The sequence below is a fragment of the Cavia porcellus genome, unplaced genomic scaffold (genome assembly GCF_034190915.1).
Source record: "Cavia porcellus strain 051 isolate PalLab524CR breed Dunkin Hartley unplaced genomic scaffold, mCavPor4.1 scaffold_10, whole genome shotgun sequence".
Classification (NCBI taxonomy): Eukaryota; Metazoa; Chordata; class Mammalia; order Rodentia; family Caviidae; genus Cavia; species Cavia porcellus.
Window position 1 is genome coordinate 84,770,844 of NW_026947493.1, and position 23,044 is coordinate 84,793,887.

General features: G+C 39.6%; 1 protein-coding gene across 30 annotated transcripts in view; it reads left to right on the top strand.

The window, feature by feature from the left end:
* Nucleotides 1-518: 518 nt before the first annotated feature.
* The window catches only part of Rims2 (regulating synaptic membrane exocytosis 2), a 518,293-nt gene continuing 495,767 nt past the window's right edge, over nucleotides 519-23,044 (top strand). For 29 of the 30 annotated variants that reach the window (XM_063257715.1, XM_063257709.1, XM_063257711.1 and 26 more), the window contains exon 1: nucleotides 519-697. In XM_063257715.1, the coding sequence (XP_063113785.1) occupies nucleotides 534-697 (164 nt within the window). In that variant the 5' untranslated portion in view covers nucleotides 519-533. The remainder of the gene's footprint in view (nucleotides 698-23,044) is intronic. The other variant, XM_063257719.1, reaches the window with a different exon arrangement.

Genomic DNA, 23,044 nt, shown 5'->3' on the forward strand with positions numbered 1-23,044 from the left:
CCCGGGGGCTGCGTGTCGCCTCGTCGCCGGCGTCCGCCGAGCCCGCGTCCGCCCGTCCGTCCGCTCCCCGCGGCGGAGCCGTCCCGCGCCCCGCCCCCGCCCGGGACCCGCCGCCCCGCGCCCCCTCTCCCGGCGCAGCCGCCCCCGCGTCCGCCGGCCGCCGCGGGAGGTGACGCGGCCGCGAGGGGCAGGGGCGGGGCCGAGCGGCGGCCCCACGCGCGACCCGGGCCGGGCGGCTGAGCGGGCGGCGCGGCCCCGTCATCGCGCTTCCGGGGGGGCCGGGTCCCCGCGGCCGGCGCGGTGGGAGCGAGCGAGCGAGCGAGCGAGCGAGCGCGGGCGCGTGTGAGGGGCGCGGGCGCGACGCGGCGCTGAGGGGCGCGGGCCGCGTGAGGCGCCGCCGCTCCCGGGCCGCCGTCCCCGCCGTCCCCGCCGTCCCCGCCCGGCCCGCGCGCCCCGCAGCCCGCACCCAGCGCGCGCTGCTCGGGCCGGGCCGGCGCGCATGAGTCTCCCCGGGGCGCGCGGCTGCCCCAGATATGTCGGCTCCGGCCGGGCCGCGGGGCCGCCCCGCTCCCGCCGCGCCGCCGCCGCCGCCCGCGATGCCGGACCTCAGCCACCTCACGGAGGAGGAGCGCAAGATCATCCTGGCCGTCATGGACCGGCAGCGGAAGGAGGAGGAGAAGGAGCAGTCGGTGCTCAAGTAAGGGCGGGCCGGGCCGCGGCCGGCGCTCGGGCGGCTGTGGGGCGGCCGGGCGGGGTGGCTCCGGGGACGCGCGGCTCCCGGCGCCCGGTCTTCCCGCCCGCGAGGCCGCGCCGGCGAGGGATCCAATATGGCGCGCACAGGTGCCGGCCGGCGGCGGGCGGCCTGCGGGCGGGAGCCGGGAGCCGGGAGCCCGGAGCCCGGAGCCCGGAGCTGGGAGCCTGGCGCGGCGCGGCCCGGGCTCGGGGGTCCCGGGGGTCTCGGGGCGGGGGACGCCGCCATCTTCCCCGCCCGCCTGCCGCGTCCTCGCTCCGGGGCGTCGGCTCGTCCCGACGAGGCCGCTCCCCAGTGGGACCAGAACCCACGGGACCTCCGGGACCTCCGGGACCCACAGGACCGCGGCCCCGCTCAGGAGGTCCCGCGAGCGCGCGCCCGGCTGTGCAGGGCGGAGGCGGGAAGGCAGCGGCCGGCTGCGGTGGGGACGAGGCGGTGCAACTTCAGCACCCGGAGCTGTCCAGACCCGGACGCGCCCCGCGGGCGGAGCGGACACCGGCGGCTCCCGCAGCCCTCCTCGGGGAGGTTTTCTGGTGCTTTGATTTCTCGGCGACTACGGGAAAGAGATGGTGCGGGGACGTGTGACCTTTTTATGCTTGCCCAACTCAACTTTTTTCTCTTTGCCGGAAACGAGTTTCCACTGAACGATGAACTTGCTCAGCTTTTTGTGCCGGAGGTGGGCCGGTGTTTTTTGCTCCAGAAACACAGTGGAAGTGTAGGGTCGCTCTCCCAGGAGCAAAACACACCGCCTTCTCAGCGAACACTTTAAAAACAGGTTGAATCCAGCATCCTCCCTCCCACTTGTAAACATGTGTTTTTCTGCGTTTATACATATTTTTCATACTTTAATGAAAATTATATAACTTACGATAACAAACTTACTGTGTATAGCCATATATCCTAGAAAAGGTGCAACTTTTCACAAAATACTAAGGTAACAAGGGTATTCCTGACATATGAACTGAATTACACCTAAAAAACAAATTTATTTATGGGTTTGAATACTTACTGGGAATGTGATTATTAGTAGGTTTGGTGTATGAAAGCAATGAAGTGATTTAGGGAGTTCATTTTAACTAACAGAATTCTAAGAAAATATTTTAGGAAGCTGTACCTACTGCTAACTTTATAATGGATACTAACCATGCCAAGCTTTTGATGATTTAGTTTTATATTTAAATATATGAATTTATATTTTATATTATAAGTGCTAAATAAAATCCAGTGTTGTCAAGATGATGCTCAAAATATACTTGTTTCTTTGACCCACATATATGAACGTAAAATGTTTTTATTTCTTGGACGTAGGCTAAATCATAGTATTATTTGAATACACAGAAATTTAAGTGAACTTTTGAGCAGTGAATTAAGAATTACTCAACATAAATAGAAAAATGTTTAAAGGATTTTTCAGGTAGTTACATGTATATATGTTTGTAAATGTGTATATGTATGTAAATCTATGCAAATACATGTTGCATTTTTATTTGCATAACTTAGACAAAAATATTTCCTAAACACAGTCATATATGAAATTATGTAAATAAAAATGCATATTCAGGTTTATCATACATGTTTATTAGCATTTTTACCCAACATGGGCTTAGTAAGGATTTTACCCCATAATGGCCTAAATGTTTTCAAAATTATTTTTATGTTCATTTTAAGAAGAACTTGCAGGTTAAAGCATAATGTATTTAAAAATTTAGTTTTAGGGGCTGGGGATTTAGCTCAGCGGCATAAGCGCCTGCCTTGCAAGCAGGCAGTCGTGAGTTCGATCCCCGGTACCGATAAAAAGGAAAAAGACAAAAAAAAAAAAAAATTTAGTTTTAAGTGTTCTCTAAAATGCTTTTGTAATAAAATAAGATTAAGCAAGGAAAATGAAAGAATAGACTTTATAATCAAATTATCATAGTGAGGGACAAATCATTTAAAATAGTCAGTTTATTAAATATTACCAGTATTTGATATTAAATAATAAGTATGATACATAAAAATAATGCTAATGTTGCTCAAAGATTACTGTTTTCCCTAAAGTTATAGGGCCCACTGATTAGGTCATGATTAAACTAGCCTTTTGTCTCTCTGGGGTGATAATTGCATGCCGGCATCTATTCTGAGAAAAGGTCATGGGTAAATAAAAATAAATTGAAATTCAGTTTCATGTCTGCTACCTGTAACAATTATGTTAAAAAAAAATAAATTTGATGTGTGAAGAAATTAAACAGTTGGATAGAAGTATTTTTGCATAATCTGTGAGTTTCAGTATTCATACTAAGTGTTATGCAAAGTGAGATGTGCATACCCAAGCATATTACAAGATGATATATTGAATACAGGAAGAAAATAATAAAACTCATATCTCTGTTTTCATTTTTTGAAAAGGAGATGAAGCTTCTTTAACCTTTGTAGGACATCTGCTAAGAGCCTCATGTCTGAGATACTTTTTATAGGAAGTGATTGATAAAGACAGATTGAGATCACTATAGTAAACTCTCTTTGGGATCTTGGATAACTAAAAATGATTAATACTTAACCATCAATAATTTCTTCAAAGCTCTGCTGAGCATCCACATCCTCAGGAAGCCAGTCTTCATCAGATATTATCATTTTACATGTGAATGAGATATTCTAATTTTCAAAGTGTTTTTGCATTTCAGTAAATCCTCCTCCTTTTCTTCTCACTTGAATTCCTGGAGCAGTTTTAGTTTGGGTAATTCAGTCTGTCTGTAAGAATAAAAATGTTGTTTTGCTGAGTAGTGCTTTTAGGCTTTATCTTTCAAAACTAAAATTCCTGAGGGCACAAGTCCTGTCTTTTCACTGCCCTTACTTCCTGGACCTGGTGCCTAGGAAATAATGTCAAGTTGTGGAACTGTAAATGAGATAGTGTCATCAATTATGTGGAAAAATGATGAATCAATTTTTGAAAGAAAAATGTAATTTATTAAAAGTTATATTTTGATTGGTTGGTGTGGTATTCTGAACAAATACATGACAAAAGCAAACTCACTAAAATCAATGGCAAAGTATGCACTTAGTAAATAATTATTGAATTTTTGCCATACACATGTCATAATTTTTCAGATATACTCTTTTTATAATGCAAATTAGAGATTTTGTTTCTTGATGTGATATTATGTCTTCATTGTCAGTTTGGGTTTTCTATTTTAGGTTAAAGGGATAATTTGTTTGCCAAATAAAAGAAGAGAAGAATTAAAATTTTCTATGGCTAAAGTATAGTTATCTTGTATTTAATACATCACACATAGATGAGTGGTTCCAAATATTTTAATCACTTTTTTTTTTTTTTTTTGTCTTTTTCCTTTTTATCGGTACCGGGGATCGAACTCACGACTGCCTGCTTGCAAGGCAGGTGCTTATGCCGCTGAGCTAAATCTCCAGCCCCTTTAATCACTTTCAAAATCAGTTTATAAAATTTTTTATTTAGTAGATAATATATGTTATATAAAATTTCTTGTATCTGTTCCTCTCTCCACAGGTGACTTGTTTCCACTGTATTGTATACTTTTCCAGAGATAGTTTATGCATAAGATTAGATATATATATGTATCAAACATTGTATGTGTATGCGAGCATGTATGTGTGTACACATATGAATGTAAGCAAAAACACAAATATGTCCTGTGGTTTGCTTTTTAAGGTATCAGTTCTCATCTGTTATTACATAGCTGCCTCATTCATTTTAATGGTTGTTCGATAGCTCATTTGATGCATGTTGTGTACTTTCTTTACATGTTCTGTACTTTCTTTTTTATTTTATTTTTTTTTAACTTTTTATTGGTACCAGGGATCGAACTCACGACCACCTGCTTGCAAGGCAGGTGCTTATGCCGCTGAGCTAAATCCCCAGCCCCATGTTCTGTATTTTCTTTAAGTAATATTATATTTCTCACATTTAGATTGTTTTTAAGTATTTTGTCATTATTAATATCACTCACTTCCAGATGAAGCCAATTCTGAACTGTGGTTATTAGATTGCTTATCTTCACGTTGTCTCTCAGATACACTCAGTCTTTGTATGATTGCCTCTTTCTGATCCTTCTGCCTTTAGCCTCAAATTTGTATCTTATCTCTTTTTTTTTTTTTTTGTCTTTTTCATTTTTATCGGTACCAGGGATCGAACTCACGACTGCCTGCTTGCAAGGCAGGCGCTTATGCTGCTGAGCTAAATCCCCAGCTCAAATTTGTATTTTTAAAGAGGTCTTAAATAGCTTCTGTCCCTTATTTTTTACTACAACAATATATTTCTCTAATTGTGCTTATTAGACTTTAGTAATTTGTTTATTTGCTTTCTGTGATTTGTTACTTTGCTGAATTATAAACTCACAGAGCAGACACCTTATGTGTCTTGTTCATCATTACATCCTCAACTTCTAATTTAATACAATGGCTTATATATAGCAGTACTAAAAAATTAGTTGGGTAAATGAATGAAACATTGGAAATGATATACTGTGTTCATTTAGGTAGTGCTTACTTTTAAGGTGAAACTTAATGATTTAAAAGAAAAAGGATTGCTTATATAGTAGTGCCATTATTTTTGAAATCAAATTAATTTTTAGACACATGCTTGCTTATTTAACTTGGAAGCAGACTTAAAGCATTTCCAGCTAATCTTTCTTTTGGACTAAGTACTGAATCATTTTGGCTAGAAGTGAGAAGAACATTGATATTCTTTGTTTTTTGGCTTAATGGGGGTTTTAACCCAGGGCCTCATGAATGGTGGGCAAGTACTCTATTACTGAGCTTCTGTCTTAGTTGCTTTTCTCATTGCTAAAACAATATAACTGATAACCACAAGTTAAGGGAGGAAAAGTTTATTTAGCTCACAGTTTATAAAGGTTTCAGTCTGTAGTCAACTGGCTCCAAGGCACAGGGACATCTCAGAGGAGGAACAGTTCATGGCGTGGCAGGGCAGGCAGAAGGCAATAAGCAGCAAAATATGGAAGCAGCAGCAGCAGCAGCAACAGGAGCAGGAGCAGGAGCAGGAGGAGCAGGAGCAGGAGCAGGAGCAGGAGCAGGAGCAGGAGGAGCAGCAGCAGCAGCAGGAGCAGGAGCAGGGGCAGGAGCAGGAGCAGGAGCAGGAGCAGCAACAGGAGCAGGAGCAGGAGCTGGAGCAGGAGCAGGAGCAGGAGGAGCAGCAGCAGCAGCAGGAGCAGGAGCAGGAGCAGGAGCAGGAGCAGGAGGAGCAGCAGCAGCAGCAGCAGGAGCAGGAGCAGGAGCAGGAGCAGGAGGAGCAGCAGCAGCAGCAGCAGCAGCAGCAGCAGGAGCGGCAGTGGCAATGGCAGTGGCAGCAATGAAACAAAAGCGGCTGCCTTTGTATTCCTCTCCAGGCTGCAAACTTACTGACACACCCTGGGTGGGCCACCCATAATCTCAGCATCACACATCCTAGATCCAGCCACACTTGAAACCACCGTCTGTAACCACATGAGGCTTTGTGGGGACATCTAGGTACAAGCCATAACAGCTACCTCCCTAGCTTTTTTTATGTGTAACAAAAATTTTGGACAGGTCTTGCAAAGTTGCCCAGGCTGGCCTTGAATTTGTGATTGTCTTGCCTCTACTGCTTGTGTAACCGAGATCGCAGGTCTGTGAAACCATGATTGATTTTGTAAGCTTTTACGATTTGATGAATATGAGGGAATTAAGGGGTATTGTGCTTTGAAACTGATTACTTTGAGACCATTTGAAAATTTCCATTGTGTTAGCAGAGTTGAATGATAAGGAGTGCAAAGAACGCTTTGGATGGACATACTTTCCACTTTCTAGGTGTGGAGGGATAAGGTCACCCCACAGCTGAGAACACATAAGTGTCATAAAGTGTTACATAGTTATATGTTTAAAGACTAGTCTTTATTTTGTTGTCTCTGTGTTATCATTTTAAGTTTTCAATTTATCCTTTTAAAATCTCTAGAGGTTTCATCCCTAGACTTTTGTTGTCTCTAGCTACTGGATGAAATGCAGGTATCTGTGGGTGTCAGGATACTTTAACCATTATTATTTGACCCTTAGGGGAATCACTGGAAGAAACATGACAAACTACAATTAAAATATTGCATGCTAAGGGCTAGGAAACCAGGGTGCCTAGTGTACATGGATACACCCAGAGGAGAGGAGCTTCTGTTCCAGGCATGGAGAGATGCCATCTTTTCTGTCTCAGTGGATGGGTAAATGTTAGCTGGTTAGATGAAGATATTCCAAGGAAAAATTGTAAAACTCCAGGCTCCTTCTCCAAAAATTCTTTTGGAAAAGACCCAGAGTCTTCAGGTCAAGAAGTGGTCAAGAAACTCATTTGGAGTACCTGAGAAGAGTAGACGGTTTACAGGAGGCGAGTCGGTCGAGGAGATGGAGAGATGGCAAGGAGCAGAGTTCAAAAGACCTACTGTTCTTTGGATTTGGATTTAATATGAAAGGCAACCAAAGGTCAGGGAGGAATTTCACACATCGACACAATGTGGTTAGACTTTTTATGGGAGGGGAAGACCACTTTTACAGCACTGATTGGTTAGAAAAATGTGATACTCGATAGAGACATAGGCACTTACAATTTGATCCAGGATATTATCGGCACAAGTGGAAAATCAAGACATATTTTTGAAAACTTTAGAGGCCGTAATTGCCAGGATTTGACAGATGTGTTCAGAGGGTCCACTCAGCCCTTATGATGCCTGATGGGCTTAGCCGACTGCCATCCGTGTTTCTGTGTGCTGGTCTCACTGTGGGTTAGTTCTCTGAACTCAGCTGGTCGCAGGGGCAGTGTTTTCTCAGGGAGCAGTTGTGAAGCAGTTTCTTTTATTGTTATTTAAATGGTTTATAAAGTATGTATGAGTCACTAGAAGTGACTGCAACTTATAGTGGGACAGGGTGGAAATAACAGAGCAGCAGTAAACATGTTGAAAAGGGAGAAATAAGAGAGGGCAAAGAAAAATGGGGATAAAGGTTTAGGTCCGGGCTCTTTGAATCCATGCATAATGGGAACTCTACTTAATATGTTAGCTTATAAAACTTTACTGCTGGATATATTCACACTATGTAATCTTAAACTCTTGGTCTTTTATTGAACATTTTTTTTATTCCCACTGATCAGCAAATATCTTATTCTGATTTTGTTCCATTCTTTGGATATTTTAAGCTATTATAGAATCTTTTTTTTTGTATGTTAGGCCTAATTGCAACACATTTTCTTGCATATATATACTTCTATATCACTTCTAAGGTAATTTTGCAGGTTGGGATTTATTTTAGAAAAATACAGAAAGGAGATTAGCCATGGAAACAACATGTTGATGAAGCTTGTGTTCTCTTTGTTAGCTTACTGAATGACTGAAGGATTTTAGAACGCATACTATTAAGGGGAGAGTAATTTTATTGGGTCGTGTGGTGAGGAGTTGCAGAAATAGGGTTGTAGGTAGATTTTCAAAAGAAAGTTAAGAAAAGTTTCAGATTCAGGTGTGATGTAAGATCTCATTTACTTTCTCTTTGGTACTATTAGCTACAAAATTAAAGGCTACAAAATTAGTTGGTTAGGAATTAGCAGTTTATGTACAATTTATGTATAATGAAGATTTATTAATCCATATAATATATACGTGTTACAAGCTCTAATTTATATTTTCTGTGAGCAGTGATAAATACTTTTTAAAGGTACTAGAACTATCAGCCTGTTTAGTTTGTACACTATAAACACTTCACATTTTTAGGTACCACCCCTGTAATTTGTTAGTTCTGCTAAGTGGAGGGTCTGGGTAAACTCTTCTCTGGGACCTGCGTACGCTTTAGCCTTCCTCCTTCCAGCCCAGGTTGTGTTCCTCTGGGAAGGGAGAGTAACCTGCGGTTTTACATCTCCCGTCACCAGGGAGCAGCGGCTCTGCACAGCGGCGGGTGGGGCCCTGGTGCTGCTCAGTTGGCAGATGGGAACGATGTGTATGTGCGTCTTGTTTTGTTGGCGTATAAAGTGTCTATTACTATTTTCCTAATAGTTTTCATCCCATACTCAGATAAAAAATGTTATCACACTTAATTCCTTTTAACTAAAGGCTGTCTGTAGTCTGAAACAATTAGTTAATGCTTTTATGATCACAACTGTTTTTTCTGTCAAAAAATGAACTTTGTGGTGGCAGTAGCTAGATGTTCAACAAAGCTTTGCATTTTGTCTTTTATAGTTATTGCTGTACGGTGAGTGACTAGTTTGGGGTTGCCTTCTCCAGGTCTGTCGTGGCTGAGAGAAAATACCCAACACCCAAGGTTAAGGAAGGAAAGGTTTGTTTAGCTCACAGTTTGTGGGCCTGCCGTCCATCTCCTTGCCCTTCTCTTGCCCAGGATGTGCATGTCTACAAAGTAAGGACTCTGGCTCCCTGCTGAATTGCTTAAACTTTTAAACTTCTCAAGTTGACACTGTATCAACCATAGCAAAGTCCTCTTGCATCCAACTGGATTCTTGTGACTGGGTCTTGATAAATGACTCTTCTGCTTTTCCCCTATTTGACTTTTTGTGAATAACAGAAATATTTGTGTGTTAAGTCTCTGGTTTTGTGTGTATATCTGTTACGGTGGCTACTGTCACCTTGACTAATACAAATTCTCTTTTTTGTTATTTAACTTTAAAATAGCATTGAAGTTCATATCTATGCAGTGGTTATCTTCAGAAGTATCTCCTTGGTACTAAATTTTATTGCCACAGGCTGATATCTCTCCAGAGATTGTCTGGTCGAAGCTAACCTGTGTCTTAGTCATAGAATTCTTGAAGACAGAGCTTGTAAGGAAGGGTCTTTTCTATCTACTTTGTGACAATAGGGCTGTGACTTGTATTTGTGTTTGGGCTGGGGAGTAACCTATCATAAACTGGTGGCCTATCAACAGAGAAATTTATCTTTCTCCTTTCTGTAGTCTGACAAATCCAAGATCAAGGTAGTGGTATATGCATTGTGTGATAAGTGTCTGTTTCCTACCTTATAGATGGTCATCTTCTTGCTATAAATTTATGGTACAAGGGCAGGGAACTCTCTGGTGCCTTTTCTTTTAAAAAATGAGTGCACTAATTCTATTAATAAGGGCTTTGTCCTCAAAATACTCAGCCTCATCACCATCACGTTAGGGAAATAGATTTCAGCATATGAATTTAGAGAAACACAAATGCTCAGTTTGTAGCTTATTCTAACTGGGGATTATTATTGAATGTTCAGATATTGTCACTTTTTAGGGAGGTGGAAGGAGGTCTGCCTATGTAGTCTGGGCTGGTCCTGAACTCATGGCAGTCCTCCTGCCTCCGCCTCCCAAGTGCTGGGTTTACCGGAATGTGCCACCATGCCCAGCTCAGATATTGTATCTTGACAGAAAGATTTTTTTCTGGGAGGTGATATAGGACAAAGAGTTAATGATGAGACAAAAATTTGTAATTCTGAGGTTCCATTTAGGATAAATTGAAGCTTCATGTAAGAAGTTTAGCAGATCTAATGCTCATGTTTATTTTTTATTTTATTTTTTTTTTTTTTTGTCTTTTTGCTTTTTATCGGTACCCGGGATCGAACTCAACGACTGCCTGCTTGCAAAGCAGGTGCTTATGCCGCTGAGCTAAATCCCCAGCCTAATGCTCATGTTTAAAGTGTCTCCAAACTAAACCTTAGAAAGGCATACTGAGCTCTGAGATGAATTTTGCAAGAGGGAGACAGAGTTGAGTGTTGTTACATTTATCACCGTGTATTACATACTTTTCCATTCGCCCCTTTAGACCTGCTCCATTTCCCCTACTCTGCTGTATATTAGGGTAGGCTGACTTCTGTGGATTGTATTGGAGGGTTCCCTTATTCTCTGACTTTTAGTTGAGTTGGTCATTGTGAGTCTGATGCTGACAGATTGGAGGGGAAGAGGAGAATGAGGTCAGATGATTTGTTTGGAGTCTTTCTTCTGTCTCAGGTGTTTATAGTTGGTTGCATCTTTCTGCTAAAAATCACAAGTGGTCTCTTCCTATAACTTCTCTCTTCTTGTTCTGGAAATTACTTTCCACTTTTGCTCACCCAGGTACTATTCTACCCCTTGTTGGTTTCCTACATCTCTGCCCACATCTTTGTAAAATAATGTCTTTATTAAACTCTCCATGGTTTTTCAGTTTGAATGTGTAGTCCATTTTCTGCCATGACCTGGATTGGTAGTCTGTGGTTCTCTGATAAATTATTGACATTCTGAATGTGAATAATGGTCTGTTTTTGGTTTTCAGGATCCACTTCACCACGTACTCTCCAAAAGAACCACGGTAATCTTATTGGTCCCTTTACACATCCTGTTGTTTAACAACCCTTGGGTTATGTGTGTGGCCTCACTCCTTACCTGATGAGCTGTTCTGTGTGAAGCTCCATTGCTGTGGGTCTTTTTGATATGTTTTTGGCAGTAAAGGATGACATTTTTGTATACATTCTACACTGTTTCTAATGTTCAGTAGCAGTTGCTAATCTGTTTATTGTTAGCATAACTGGTTTCTTTGAAGTCATGGATCAAGTTTTTTTTGTGGTCAGGTTAGTGCCAGATCATCAGTCAATAAAACATTTTTAAAGAAAAAAAAACTTGATAGTGGTAGGAGGGATACTAATTTCCTTCTCTTTTGGTCTTCAACTATAATTAGCTACCTGATTTACTGGTCACATATCTCAAAAACCTTTGAAATGTGTCTCTGACCATCTTCATTAGCATCTCCTTGTTCCATGCCTTTATTATATTTTGCTTACTCCATTTCCAGATGGTATAGGTCTTACTCCTCCCATGTGTATATTTGTAATGTGGGTTTAATAATAACACCTATTTGAGAAGCTGGGTTTTTTTTTTTTTTTTTTTTGTCAGTACCAGGGATCAAACTCACGACTGTGCGCTTGCAAGGCAGGCACTTACGCCGCTGAGCTAAATTCCCAGCCGAGAAGCTGTTTTGAGAGTTAAATTCATGTTTGTAAAGCCCTTAGTAGAATGTGTAGCACATGGTAAACACCACATAAATGTCTGTTAAAAAAATGAATTAGGATGAGAGGAAAGTACTGGCAACTATAGAGAATATGAATTTCATCAGTACTCTCACAAATCCCTAAATTTTTAATACCTATTGAAAGGACATTACCAGATTCATTAGGAAAGTAAGACCAGGTCTTCCAAGGTACCTACAGCATTACTGTTTTACTACTACTCTAACAAGTGGCATAAAAAACACATATATTTATTATTTTCAGAAATCTGACACCATTTTACTATGTGTCAGATAGTAGGTAGGGCTTGGGGCGGCGGGGGGGGGGGAGGGTTAGCAGACTCCACCCAGCAGGGCAGATAGCGGCTCTTCACAGCAGTTTAAGGTCATTTCTCTTTCGTGCTGCTTCTGCTTGCCTGCTTTCTCTGGTCACTTGGGGTCGCTTTTGTTCTGGGGCACACCTGTTGGAGAAGCTGCTGTCTGGGAAATCCAGAGCAGATGAGAGCAGACTGTGTTGTCATAAGTTGTTGTCTGGTGACGTCTGTTCTCAGGATGGTGCATATTTACTCACATTTTGTTGGGCAGAGTAAGTTACATGATCACCCCTAACTTGAGGTAGAGAGAGAAATGTGTGTAAAGGAACATCCAGAAATATTTACTGAAGAATATAACTGCTACAGGATTGATAGAATTGACATTAAAAATTTGGCAGTCCCTAGGACAATTATTTGTAATTGCCTCTTTAAAATGTTGCCTTCCTTGCTTTGTAGTTTTTATGAATTTTAATGAAATAACATCAACACAAAAAAGATGGTGCTTTTAGCTTCTGGGTCAGTGAGCTCAAATTACACAGTGAGTTTAATCAGTGAGTTTAGTCCTTTGTATACAACAATGAAACTGAGAATAAATGTAAGCAGCAGGCTTTTTTTTCCCCCCTTTTGGTACTGGAAGTTGAACCTAGTGGTGCTTCACCGTGGAGCTACACCCAAACCCCTTCTTATTATTTTTTTGAAACAGAGTGGCTATGTTGCCCTGGCTAACCTTGAACTTTTGATTTTCCCAAGTAGCTGAGATTATAGGTGTTTGACACATATTTTGGCTAGAAAATACTTTTTTAAAGTTTAGCTCCAAATATACTTTATTTAAAAATTGTACATTTTGAAGACTTGCATCAGCTTACATTTGCAAGATACTGTATGAATTGCAAAGTCTCTGTTGAAAGAAGTCTGTTTCATATGGCCAGCCTTGGATAGGAGTAGGAAAATAAGACTTAGGTCTTAGGACTTTGAATTAGAGTTTCGGACCCTTCATTTATAAGCTTTTTACCATGAAGATGTCACTCCCTGAACTTATAAAATGAAGATTGAAAGGAAAGATCCACAGTCTCTGAATTGAAATGGACCAAGTAAGAAAGGTAGAGATGCCTGTGTCATATATGTCATTTTTCCTGTAACCAAGTGTGTTACGATTTCTCTAGTAAAAAGTCTGAATATTCACAAGTGGGTTAAATAAAGACTATGTATACCTCATTCCAATTCAGGTCATGAATTGTGGCTCAGACTTAGAAAAAATGTTCTTGCTTTCACAACTTTTTGGATTTTAGAATAATAGCTAAGGAATTATGATGGATGATATCTTCATTCCAGGGTTAAAGTGACATTGTGTAGGTGAAAGTGTCTGCGAGGTATAAATTGCTGAAGTGTTAACTAGTGTGTTCATAGTGGCCATTGGTATTGTCATGATAGCAAGTAATATTTAAAAGAAAGAATAGAAAATCAGGTTTTGCTATTGTAGGCTCATCTACGTAGACCAATATTGGGTCCTTTATAAATAGCAAAATCTGATCATATAGGTCGTGTTTAAAGTATCAGTCTCAGCTGCATGCAGTCTTAAGTTGGATTTTCCCCTCAGAATCATGGAATGTGCAAAATGATAAGGAATTAATTGCCCAAAGATGTGTGCAAAAATAGTGCAATTCTAGATGTATAAGAAATTAATGGATACCTTAGGATGTTAGAATTTAACTCTTTTCTAGATTCTGGTTGACAAACGCTACAAAAAGTATTTAAGTCTTAGCTTGCAAATAAAGTTCTTCCTGATTGCTGTTTATGTATTTATTGTTTTTAAACTTCTCCCCTTCTACTGGATATTTTAACTGTTTATATCTCTTTAATTTAGTGCCTACTAATATATTTTCATTTTATGCCAGCCACAAAAAAATGAGATGTATATCAAGCTGGAAACAATTTGAGGGCCTGGTACTAGTTGAAAAAAATCATATTTTCTGTTACATAATTACAAGCAAAGCATAGTAATTGTAAAGACTTTTAAACAACATATTCTCAACATCTGAGATGAGATGCTTAGCAGTCTTTCATGAGCACACTTTTTAATATTAGGTTTACTTTTTTCTTTTTGAAATTGATGCATAGAATTTCAAGACTGTTTCATAATGATCTTTTCAAGTTCTTATTGGTCACCATGAATAAGAAACTGTATGCACATAGTAGAAATTGCAGGAAGCTCATTTTATACTATTAGTCAGATTTTTGAAAATTTACCATCTTCAAATTTTATTTCAAAAGTAGTAATATTCTTTGATCTTTGATTTCTTTTTTGACAAATGTGATGTTGAAATGTCTGCTAAAACTATGGATGGCTTTCTAATTCATATAAACTTTTTTTAGAAATATCACATATTTAAGAATAATATTCTTCGTTAAATATGTAAAGTGCTCTGCCAGTCTTAATTTTTCTTTAGGATTCAGATTATAGCATTAAAAATCACTGGCAAATCATTCGAACCTCATTTTATTTCTGGAGCTAAACTGTTGCTTTAAATCTTTAAACTTTTGTGTGCTCATTACTGTATTTTCATATGGTTTCTGGTGACTGAATTTATTCAAGTGTTCAGGTGTTCAAAACTGTCCGTTAAACCTGTTCACCCCGTGGTGCTGGACTGCGAAATCAGGGCTTTGCGCATGCGTAATGTGCACTGAGAGTTTCTATACCCCGGGCCCCTAAGCTCCTGTTTTGGAGTCCATTAACTGCCTTTCAGCGACACTGTCAACTTACAATTTCGACATTTTAAACCCGTAGACTTTAAAGTACTCCTTTGCACAGGCAGTACATTGATGTGTGGAACAGAGGTTCTGGTACTGTTTTTTTGTATAAAGACAACGGTAGTACTTGGGATTGTAAGATTGGATTCGTTTCGATGTTATTTTAGGTCAAATCAATAATTTTACAGGCAAAATTTTATATTTAGGGGCTCTGGGAATAAAATATTGTACTACTTGAATTTCAGGTTTTCTAAAAAGTTATAGAATTTTCCTTCTTATCATTGCAAATTTACACAGTATTCCATTAGTAGTTTGTTTTATAGTTATAACCAGTTTGAACATTTCCTTTGCTTTTGATGTCTTTTAGTATAGATAGTATTTTAAAAGTATTCTTTGGGGGCTGTAATATTAGTTATTGATTCAGTAGGTTTACTAAGTGTAAATTCATTAATCTGCAATGAAAATTTTAATCATCTTTTTTATTGTGTTGTTTCTGTGTTCTCTGACATGCCCTCATTATTCTCAGTGATATAACTGCAAGTGTCATTCATTCTTCTTTTCTTTTCTTTTTTTTTTTTTTTTTTGTCTTTTTCCTTTTTATCGGTACCAGGGATCGAACTCACGACTGCCTGCTCGCAAAGCAGGCACTTATGCCGCTGAGCTAAATCTCCAGCCCCTCTTCTTTTCTTTTTGATTCACTGATTTCAAATATAATGTTGGGTGCTTCTACAGATTGGTAAACATGGTTCTGCCACTATGTTTGTTATTTTTCCCTTCCAGATAGTCAAAAAGTTACAGTCCTGTTTTGTGGTAAGGTGCTAAAATTGCTTTACCTGGTCTCATTGATTTATGTGATAACTTTTTAATGCAAATAAGGCCTTAAATCTGAAGAAGGGACTTATCAGCATACAGGAATTCAAATTTGAAAAACTTGTCCTGCTTAACTAGTTATTTAAACTGCTACTTTAGTAAAGTTTTGAATAATTTACACTTATTCTTGATTCAATGTTTAAAATGAAAGCATGCAGTCCCTTTGCTGAATTTACTTAATTAAATTATATTAAATTATTTTTTATTTCTAGAAGTAAGACAATTCATTATGAAATTCTGCCATGAATAGTGTGTTGCTGATTGTTAACATCAAAAATCAAGACAGCTGGGTAAGGTGGGGTGGCACGTGCTTTAGTCCTAGGTACTGGAGAGGCTCAAGGCAGAAGGATCCAAAGTTTGAGAAACGCCTGGGCAATTTAGGAAGATAAAATTTAAGAAAGGGCTGGGAATGTAGCTTAGCACTAGAGTGTCGGACTAGCGTATGTGAGGCCCTGGTTCAATCCTGAGTGCCAGAACCAATAAGGAAAAAGAAGAAAGAAGGGAAGATAGAAAGGAACGATTGTTCTATTAAGGGACATCTAATACAGGATACTGCTGTTGCTGCTAGGATAATGACAGCAATCATTCATGCTTTATACTATGAAATAAGTAAACTAAAAATCCATGCTTTACATGTAGATGTAAAATGACTCAGCTGTGGAGTAATAGATTGCTGGTGATGATCTGGAGGAAGGTCAGGGAGAGACACCAGTTTTACAAGGCAATGTGTATTCTCTGTTCTTTAAAAGAATTGTGCAAATATTCCTTGTACATGTTTAAATTTTTCAGTGTAGCATATGGTATAAAAAAATCAAAGGCAGTGTTTTTGCATTAGATGTCTCTTTGTTCTCCCAAAACGGATGCCTTTTGAGGGTCTGCTATATAACAACTACTGTACTAATTTAGGAAATGGGAATAAGATATAGTCTCTGCCCTTGAGACTATAGTCTAGTGGAAAGGAGCCATATAAATAAATAATTGAAATACATGATAAATGCTTTAAAATAATTATGTATCATGTGTTGAGCTGACACAGAACTTGGAAAGTTTAAAGAAGGCTTTATAACCAAGGCTCAGATTCAAACTGGCCTTGCAGGAAAATTATGAGAGAGAGATATTTTAGCCATGAGCAAAGCGTGGACTATGAAAAAAATGGAAAAATGATGTTTTTCTATCACATACACAGCTTAAATAAGGAAATGTTAATTTTGGCTCGTAAGTTTATTTAGATTTTGGCCATGATCTGCTGGCTCCAAGGCAAAAACGGCAGTAGGGAGGAAAGCTGTTTGCCTCTGGGCAGTCTGAAGAGAGAAAGGGGAGCAGCCAGAGAAACGATCCACCCTTCAGAGGTGTGCCCCAGGGACCTGCCTCCTCCCACCAGGCCCCACCTCCCAGCAGCACCTTGGGATGCACTCCTCAGTAGCAGCCCCAGGACCAAAGCACCTTCCGAATGCCCCTTTGCTGAACACGTGAGCCTTCTCAGAGACATTTCTGATTCAAACATAACAGTGTCTTTTGGGAATGACCATTACTTTTATATTGCTAGGTACATGGACGGTGGCAAGAAAGGGGAGTGGTGGAAGATAAAACCAATTGGTTTTAGTCTTTTGTGTGGGTCTTGTGTGCTGAATTGGCAATCATCTCATAGGTGGTACAGAGATAGTACTTTTTAAAAATATTGAATCACTTTCATGCAGACTGATAAGTCTTATTGGGAGAAGAAGTTACCTAATACTGTCATCCAGCATTGTCTGTGGAGGTGGGTTATGGAACCTGGTAACCAGGTTGGTGTGGAATTGTGTGCTCTTTGGAAGGCATATTGTGGCCTGAATGTCAGTGCCTGCCTGGTCCTCCAGTGTCCTGTTGTTGGAGGTAACAGAACAGGTTTCAGCATGAGTGATTTTGTGGTACTTGTATTTTTTAGGGTGTTATCCTGAGGCACAACCATTTGTGGCCCTATAAGAGACATTGGTATTTCATCTAGACATTTATGTGACTGTGACTGCCCGGATGCTTTATAGTGTCAGCAAAGTGCTGTGTACCTGGAACCTAATGACTTGTTATTTTAATGAGGGTGACATCAGGAAAAGCTTGATATGGTTTTAAATATCAAAACATGAGCCTAATAAAGAGGTTAATTTAACACTTTCTAAAACTCAGCAAGTGATTTGTAAATTATTAGAATGTCTGTATAAATACTTTATGCTGTAATTCCTGTTACATGGTAAACATATCTGTATATCTACATCTACAGTTTATTTGGAAAAAATATTTTATATACAATTTATGTATTGATTTGTATATTTTATATTACTGTACCAGCTGTTAAATATTTAGAATCTCGCATGCTTGCTTGTATGCTATGTTAAGAAGTCTGACTTTATTTCATTGGCATGTTTGATTTTCAGGGAAAGGTTGTAAAATAAGAATAGAAGATTTTGAAACAAGGGCCTGTTATAATATGTCAGTAGGTCCTATTGATTTGGTATCAGAAGGCCTCACTACAATGAGGGTTTTTCCAAGTGTATTTCTACTGGTAGCCTTCTGGGGTCTGTGTGTCTGTTCTGGCTTGTCCTCTGACTTTGTAGCAGAGTATCTTCTTAAAAATAAAATTTAAGTGATTCATTCACTGGTGAGTAATCTTCCTGTCAATTTGAATAAAATTCAGTTACGTTAATTTTGCATACAAGATCTTTGACCATCTCTCCTCAAGCCTGCTAGCTTCATCTTCTACTTCTTCCTTTCACATGCCTTTCTTTTTAACTATAATAAAATTGTCACTGCCTCTGAAGCATCAAAGGAGAGAAGCGGACCCTCCCATGAGGAGGTTATATATGGAATACAGCATCCAATATATTGATAGCTATATCTGTCCTGAAATAGTTGAGATTGGGGCCAGATCAGTTCTTTCATTTAAAAAATTCCATTAAAATCACCTTTGGAAGCAGCTTTGGAGATACTGTTAAGGACATAAAATCTTATTACTCATTTTATTCAACTTCAACACGGAATCTTATGGAACTGTTTTGGAACACATGCGTCCAATCTGCCACCAGATTTTGCAGCAGGAATTTATATAACTGTGCCATAGCTCAAACTGTCTCACAATTTACCATATGTTTCAGTATTTCCATGTTTTCAAACATTCTCTTCTCTTTCCCACCCATTCTAGCTTACATTTCTCAGCTTTGCCCCAGCTCTTACCCTACAGTGCTCATTAATTTCTCTGATTCTTGGATAACCCCAGTTATAGCTTTCTAGTTTAGAATTAGTCCTATACTGGTTCTCCTTCTTGGACACCTTTGCAGTGTTGGCATAAATAGAACTTAATGCTCAGTTTAGAACTCTTGATTCCTGATCTAGGTTCTGCACTCTAACCTCAGTGTATATTTTTAGGGAATCAATGTTTGTCTTTTTTTGTTTTTGAGAGGGGTGTAGAACTTCACTTATGCTAGGTACTTGCTCTACCATCAAGCTACTTCCCCAGCTCTAAGTTTACTAGAGCTAGAAACATTTATGGGTTAGAGTTTGACTGGATCCTGTAACAACGTACGATAGTGTTTCCAGTAAAAAGTTTTTTCTTATGAAATCTGTTTTCATAAGGTTTTTTTTTCAGCAGAGTCTCACACTATGTAGTTTAGTGTGGGCTTGAACTCACTCTGTAGTCCAGGCTGATCTTGAATTTGTGACAATCCTCCCATCTCAGCCTTCCAAATTCTAAGATTACAGGTGTGTGCCTCCATGCCTGGCCGAGCTTACGGAAATTTCTGTATTCCAATTCTGAAGAGTTAAGATAGCGTTATACATGGAGCTGGATCCTTATGAATGCAAACACTGGGTTTCTGTGTATTTTGCTCTTATTGTAGGTTTTCTCAGTTGGTTTCAGAGTTGAGGCAACACAGTGAGTTTAAGAAAATAAAGGCTTTGGCATTTGTCTGGCTTACATATTAGTTTGCTATTACTAGTTGTGTTACCTTAGGCAAGTCACTTAATTTCTTGGGCTCTGTCTCCTTATCCATAAAGCGAGGACAGTAATGCCTGTTTCACAAGGTTGTGATGAGGTGCAAATGTAGCGCGGCCGGCGTCTTGGGCACATGCAGTACACGTTAATGAGGAACACACTGGCCCTGTGCACTGTAGCTTACCTGCCGTTCTTGCATTCTTGGAAGGTCAACCTGGAGGGCTAGAAGATGAGACTGGACTGAGCGGAAGCAGGAACACAGGTGAAATTCATCTGGAGTTTGTCCTTGAACATTCTGTTCACTGAAGGGATTTTGAGATTGTTGGTAAGAGCAAATTGATCTCTTGATGCTGAAGGGTGTTTTATTTTTTATTAAAATTCTTTTATGAACAACATGCTGAAAATAGTTAAGCAGAAACTCATTTTTTCTTTCAGTCATTCCCTTTTGGTGTTCCTTTTGACTCAGAAGTAGCTTCTTAAGGTATTTTCCTAAACAAATGGAGTTTCTTCTGGAAGAAAAATCTTTAGTATCACTTAGTAAAGTATTTTTCCTCCATTCTGCCTTGTTGGTTTTTGTATAAATTGTTGGTCAGTTGAATTTGGTTGGTCTTTTTTGGGGATTCTTTGCACATATGCTCACTTATACTTAAATAATATTGAGATTTGGATAAGAATCTTATTGCATCTACATAAGAAAGAGTGCTGGATTGACATAATTCAACTTTGGTATATTTTTCTTTTGTTCACATGGAGTAATTTCTTGATTAACGGAGACCCTCTGAGGATATAGCTCCTTTGTACTATTGTCTATAAAATAGAAAGCAATCTTTAATTATGTGAAAAAGTTATGATTCTTATGTTCCTAAGTTAATGATACAATGACTGCAGTTTTTGTTTATCTTCACAAGTTTAATGATAGTGATGGCTGGCCCAAGGTACAGTCGTGAACTTAGTAGAACCTATTTTCTGTTCTTCCTAGTTTTTTCCTCTTACTACTTATGGATGACATCTCCCTTTGGATTTCTACTTCTTATTTTTTAATAGCTCCTCAATTGCTAGCACATTAGAAAAAGAATATCTCTTAATTATGTGTTCCAAGTAATAATAGAGTAATGTTACATTTTTAATGAACCTTGAAAAGATTTTGACTTAAATTTAAGCTGGTTATTGATAACTTACATTTTTTGAAGGCAGAGGGCAGGACTTTTGCTCTTTACTTCTTTGAGCTTATTAGCATAATGTCTGAGACATAGTTGGTGGTTGGCAGTCAATTGATGAAATTACAGACATACTATTTAGAGAGTGTGGAGATACTGATAGATGAAATAAAGGGCTACAATGACGAATTATAGAACTCTGTTAAAAATATTTTAAAAGCTGATCTTGAATGTAAGCCAGAATTAATCATCCTGGTATGACCCAGGATAAGGATGGTTTTGTGTGTGTGTGTGTGTGTGTGTGTGTGTGTGTGTGACAGAGAGAGAAGACAGATGGAAAGACAAGCACATGGGAGATGGTTTATTCTTTACTGCAGAGAAATGGATGTCTTGTCAAGTGTCCATTCTTTGTTTTGTCTCGCAAACTGCGTAGCCATCCTTCAGTTTTGGGTTGAATATCGGTTTCCTTGCCCCCTATTATTTGGCTAGGAAAAACGTCACTAACTTTGGTCTAGCCTCTGCTTTCACCGTGTTGGGAGAAGAAGGGGCTCAGAAGATAAGGAAGATGTGACGAACATAAATGTGGAAGCCTGAAGAGGATTCATGTGTGTGTGTGTGTGTGTGTGTGTGTGTGTGTGTGCGCGCGCGCGTGCGTGCTGAGTTAGGATCAAGTCCGTCTTCCTCACGTCTGTGTTCAATACGGAATGTACCTAAGTTAAGGGTGGCAGAGTAGGTAGGGCTAGGTTATTAGGAATTTATGTAGAATGTCAAAGACTTTCTCGTACTCTAAGTGGAATGGCAGTTTAAGGTGGGCAAGCTGAGTGGTATTATGTGGGGGAGAAGGAGTGGTGGAGTGTTATTTTTTAAACCGGGAATTGAGCTCATGACCTTGCACTTGCCTGGCAGGCGCTGTGCTGCTGAGCTATATCCCTGGCCTGGAGTGTCTTTTAGTAGGCCAAGAGAGGCAGTAGATTTCTGGCTCAAACAACAGCTCCGTTTTGAACAAATTGTGAAGTCTGGGTGGTGACCCCAAGTAAGTAAATGTTTTTTTCAGTATATGTTGACATTGTCATATTGGTATCTCCTAAACCATTTACTAGGTTTCTTTTATTGCTTATGGGATAGTGCTGATATGTTGAAATCATATATGAAATACAACCTTAAGATGTAAATTATAATTTCCGTTTTTTTTTGTCTTTTTCCTTTTTATCGGTACTGGGGATCGAACTCATGACTGCCTGCTTGCAAGGCAGGAGCTTATGCCGCTGAGCTAAATATCCAGCCCCCTATAATTTCTGTTTTCACTGAAAATGTTATTTGCCTTAAGACTTGAGGGCTATGGTGATTTTGCCACTCGAGTAGTGAATTGTGGTAGTATTTTCAATGTTTTCTAGACATTAATAGTTGTAATTATAATAAAATTGAATTTTATATCAATAAAGAATTACAGTTTCTGAGGGAATTGGTTTTGTACTTGAACTGTTGATTATTTAAATGAAAATGATTTAACTTGTTTTGTTCTGTCTTGGAGAAAAATGATAGAAGTATCATTGGTATACTTAAAAAATAGGCTAAAAGGCAACTGAAGGGAGTATAAGAATTGAAGTGGATAAATGAGAGTGAGGAAGACAGGGCAAGAAACACAAAATGCTAAAATAGAAAGAGAAGATGTGTGTGTCACTGAAAGTTGTCTGATTAGGACAACAAAAACCATACTATAATGTTTAGTGTTTCACTGACTTTTTGTAGGTCTAAAACTGGTAGTCTGATAATCTATTCAGAGGATAACAATATATAATGTAGCATCTGTGGGGGATCTGCTTCTGAAGGTAGTAGCCATTGTTAATTCCTTATTATCTTGTTTTGAAGTCCTGTATCATTTTCATTGTGTTGTTGGGTTTGGTTTTATTCTATTTTGTCTCATTTGATTTTATTGTATCCAATTGTATGGGGCAGCTATTTCAAAGATAACAAGATATATTATGGTAGCCATTTTGGATTTGATATTATCTTGTTTTGAAGTCCTTTATTGTGTTCATTGTTTTGTTTTTATTGGTTGTATTCTGTTCTGTTTTGTTTGATTTTTTACTGTGTCTGAAGGTATGGGCAACTATTTTTTCTTGTCTTTTTGAGATAGGGTCTTGCTATGCAGTTTAGGCTGGCCTTGGGCTCATTTTGTAGCCCAGGATGGTCTCGAATTTGCAACAATCCTCCTACCTTGGCCTCCCAAGTGCTGGGATTACAGTAGTGCACTGCCACGCCCAGCAATGGATAAGT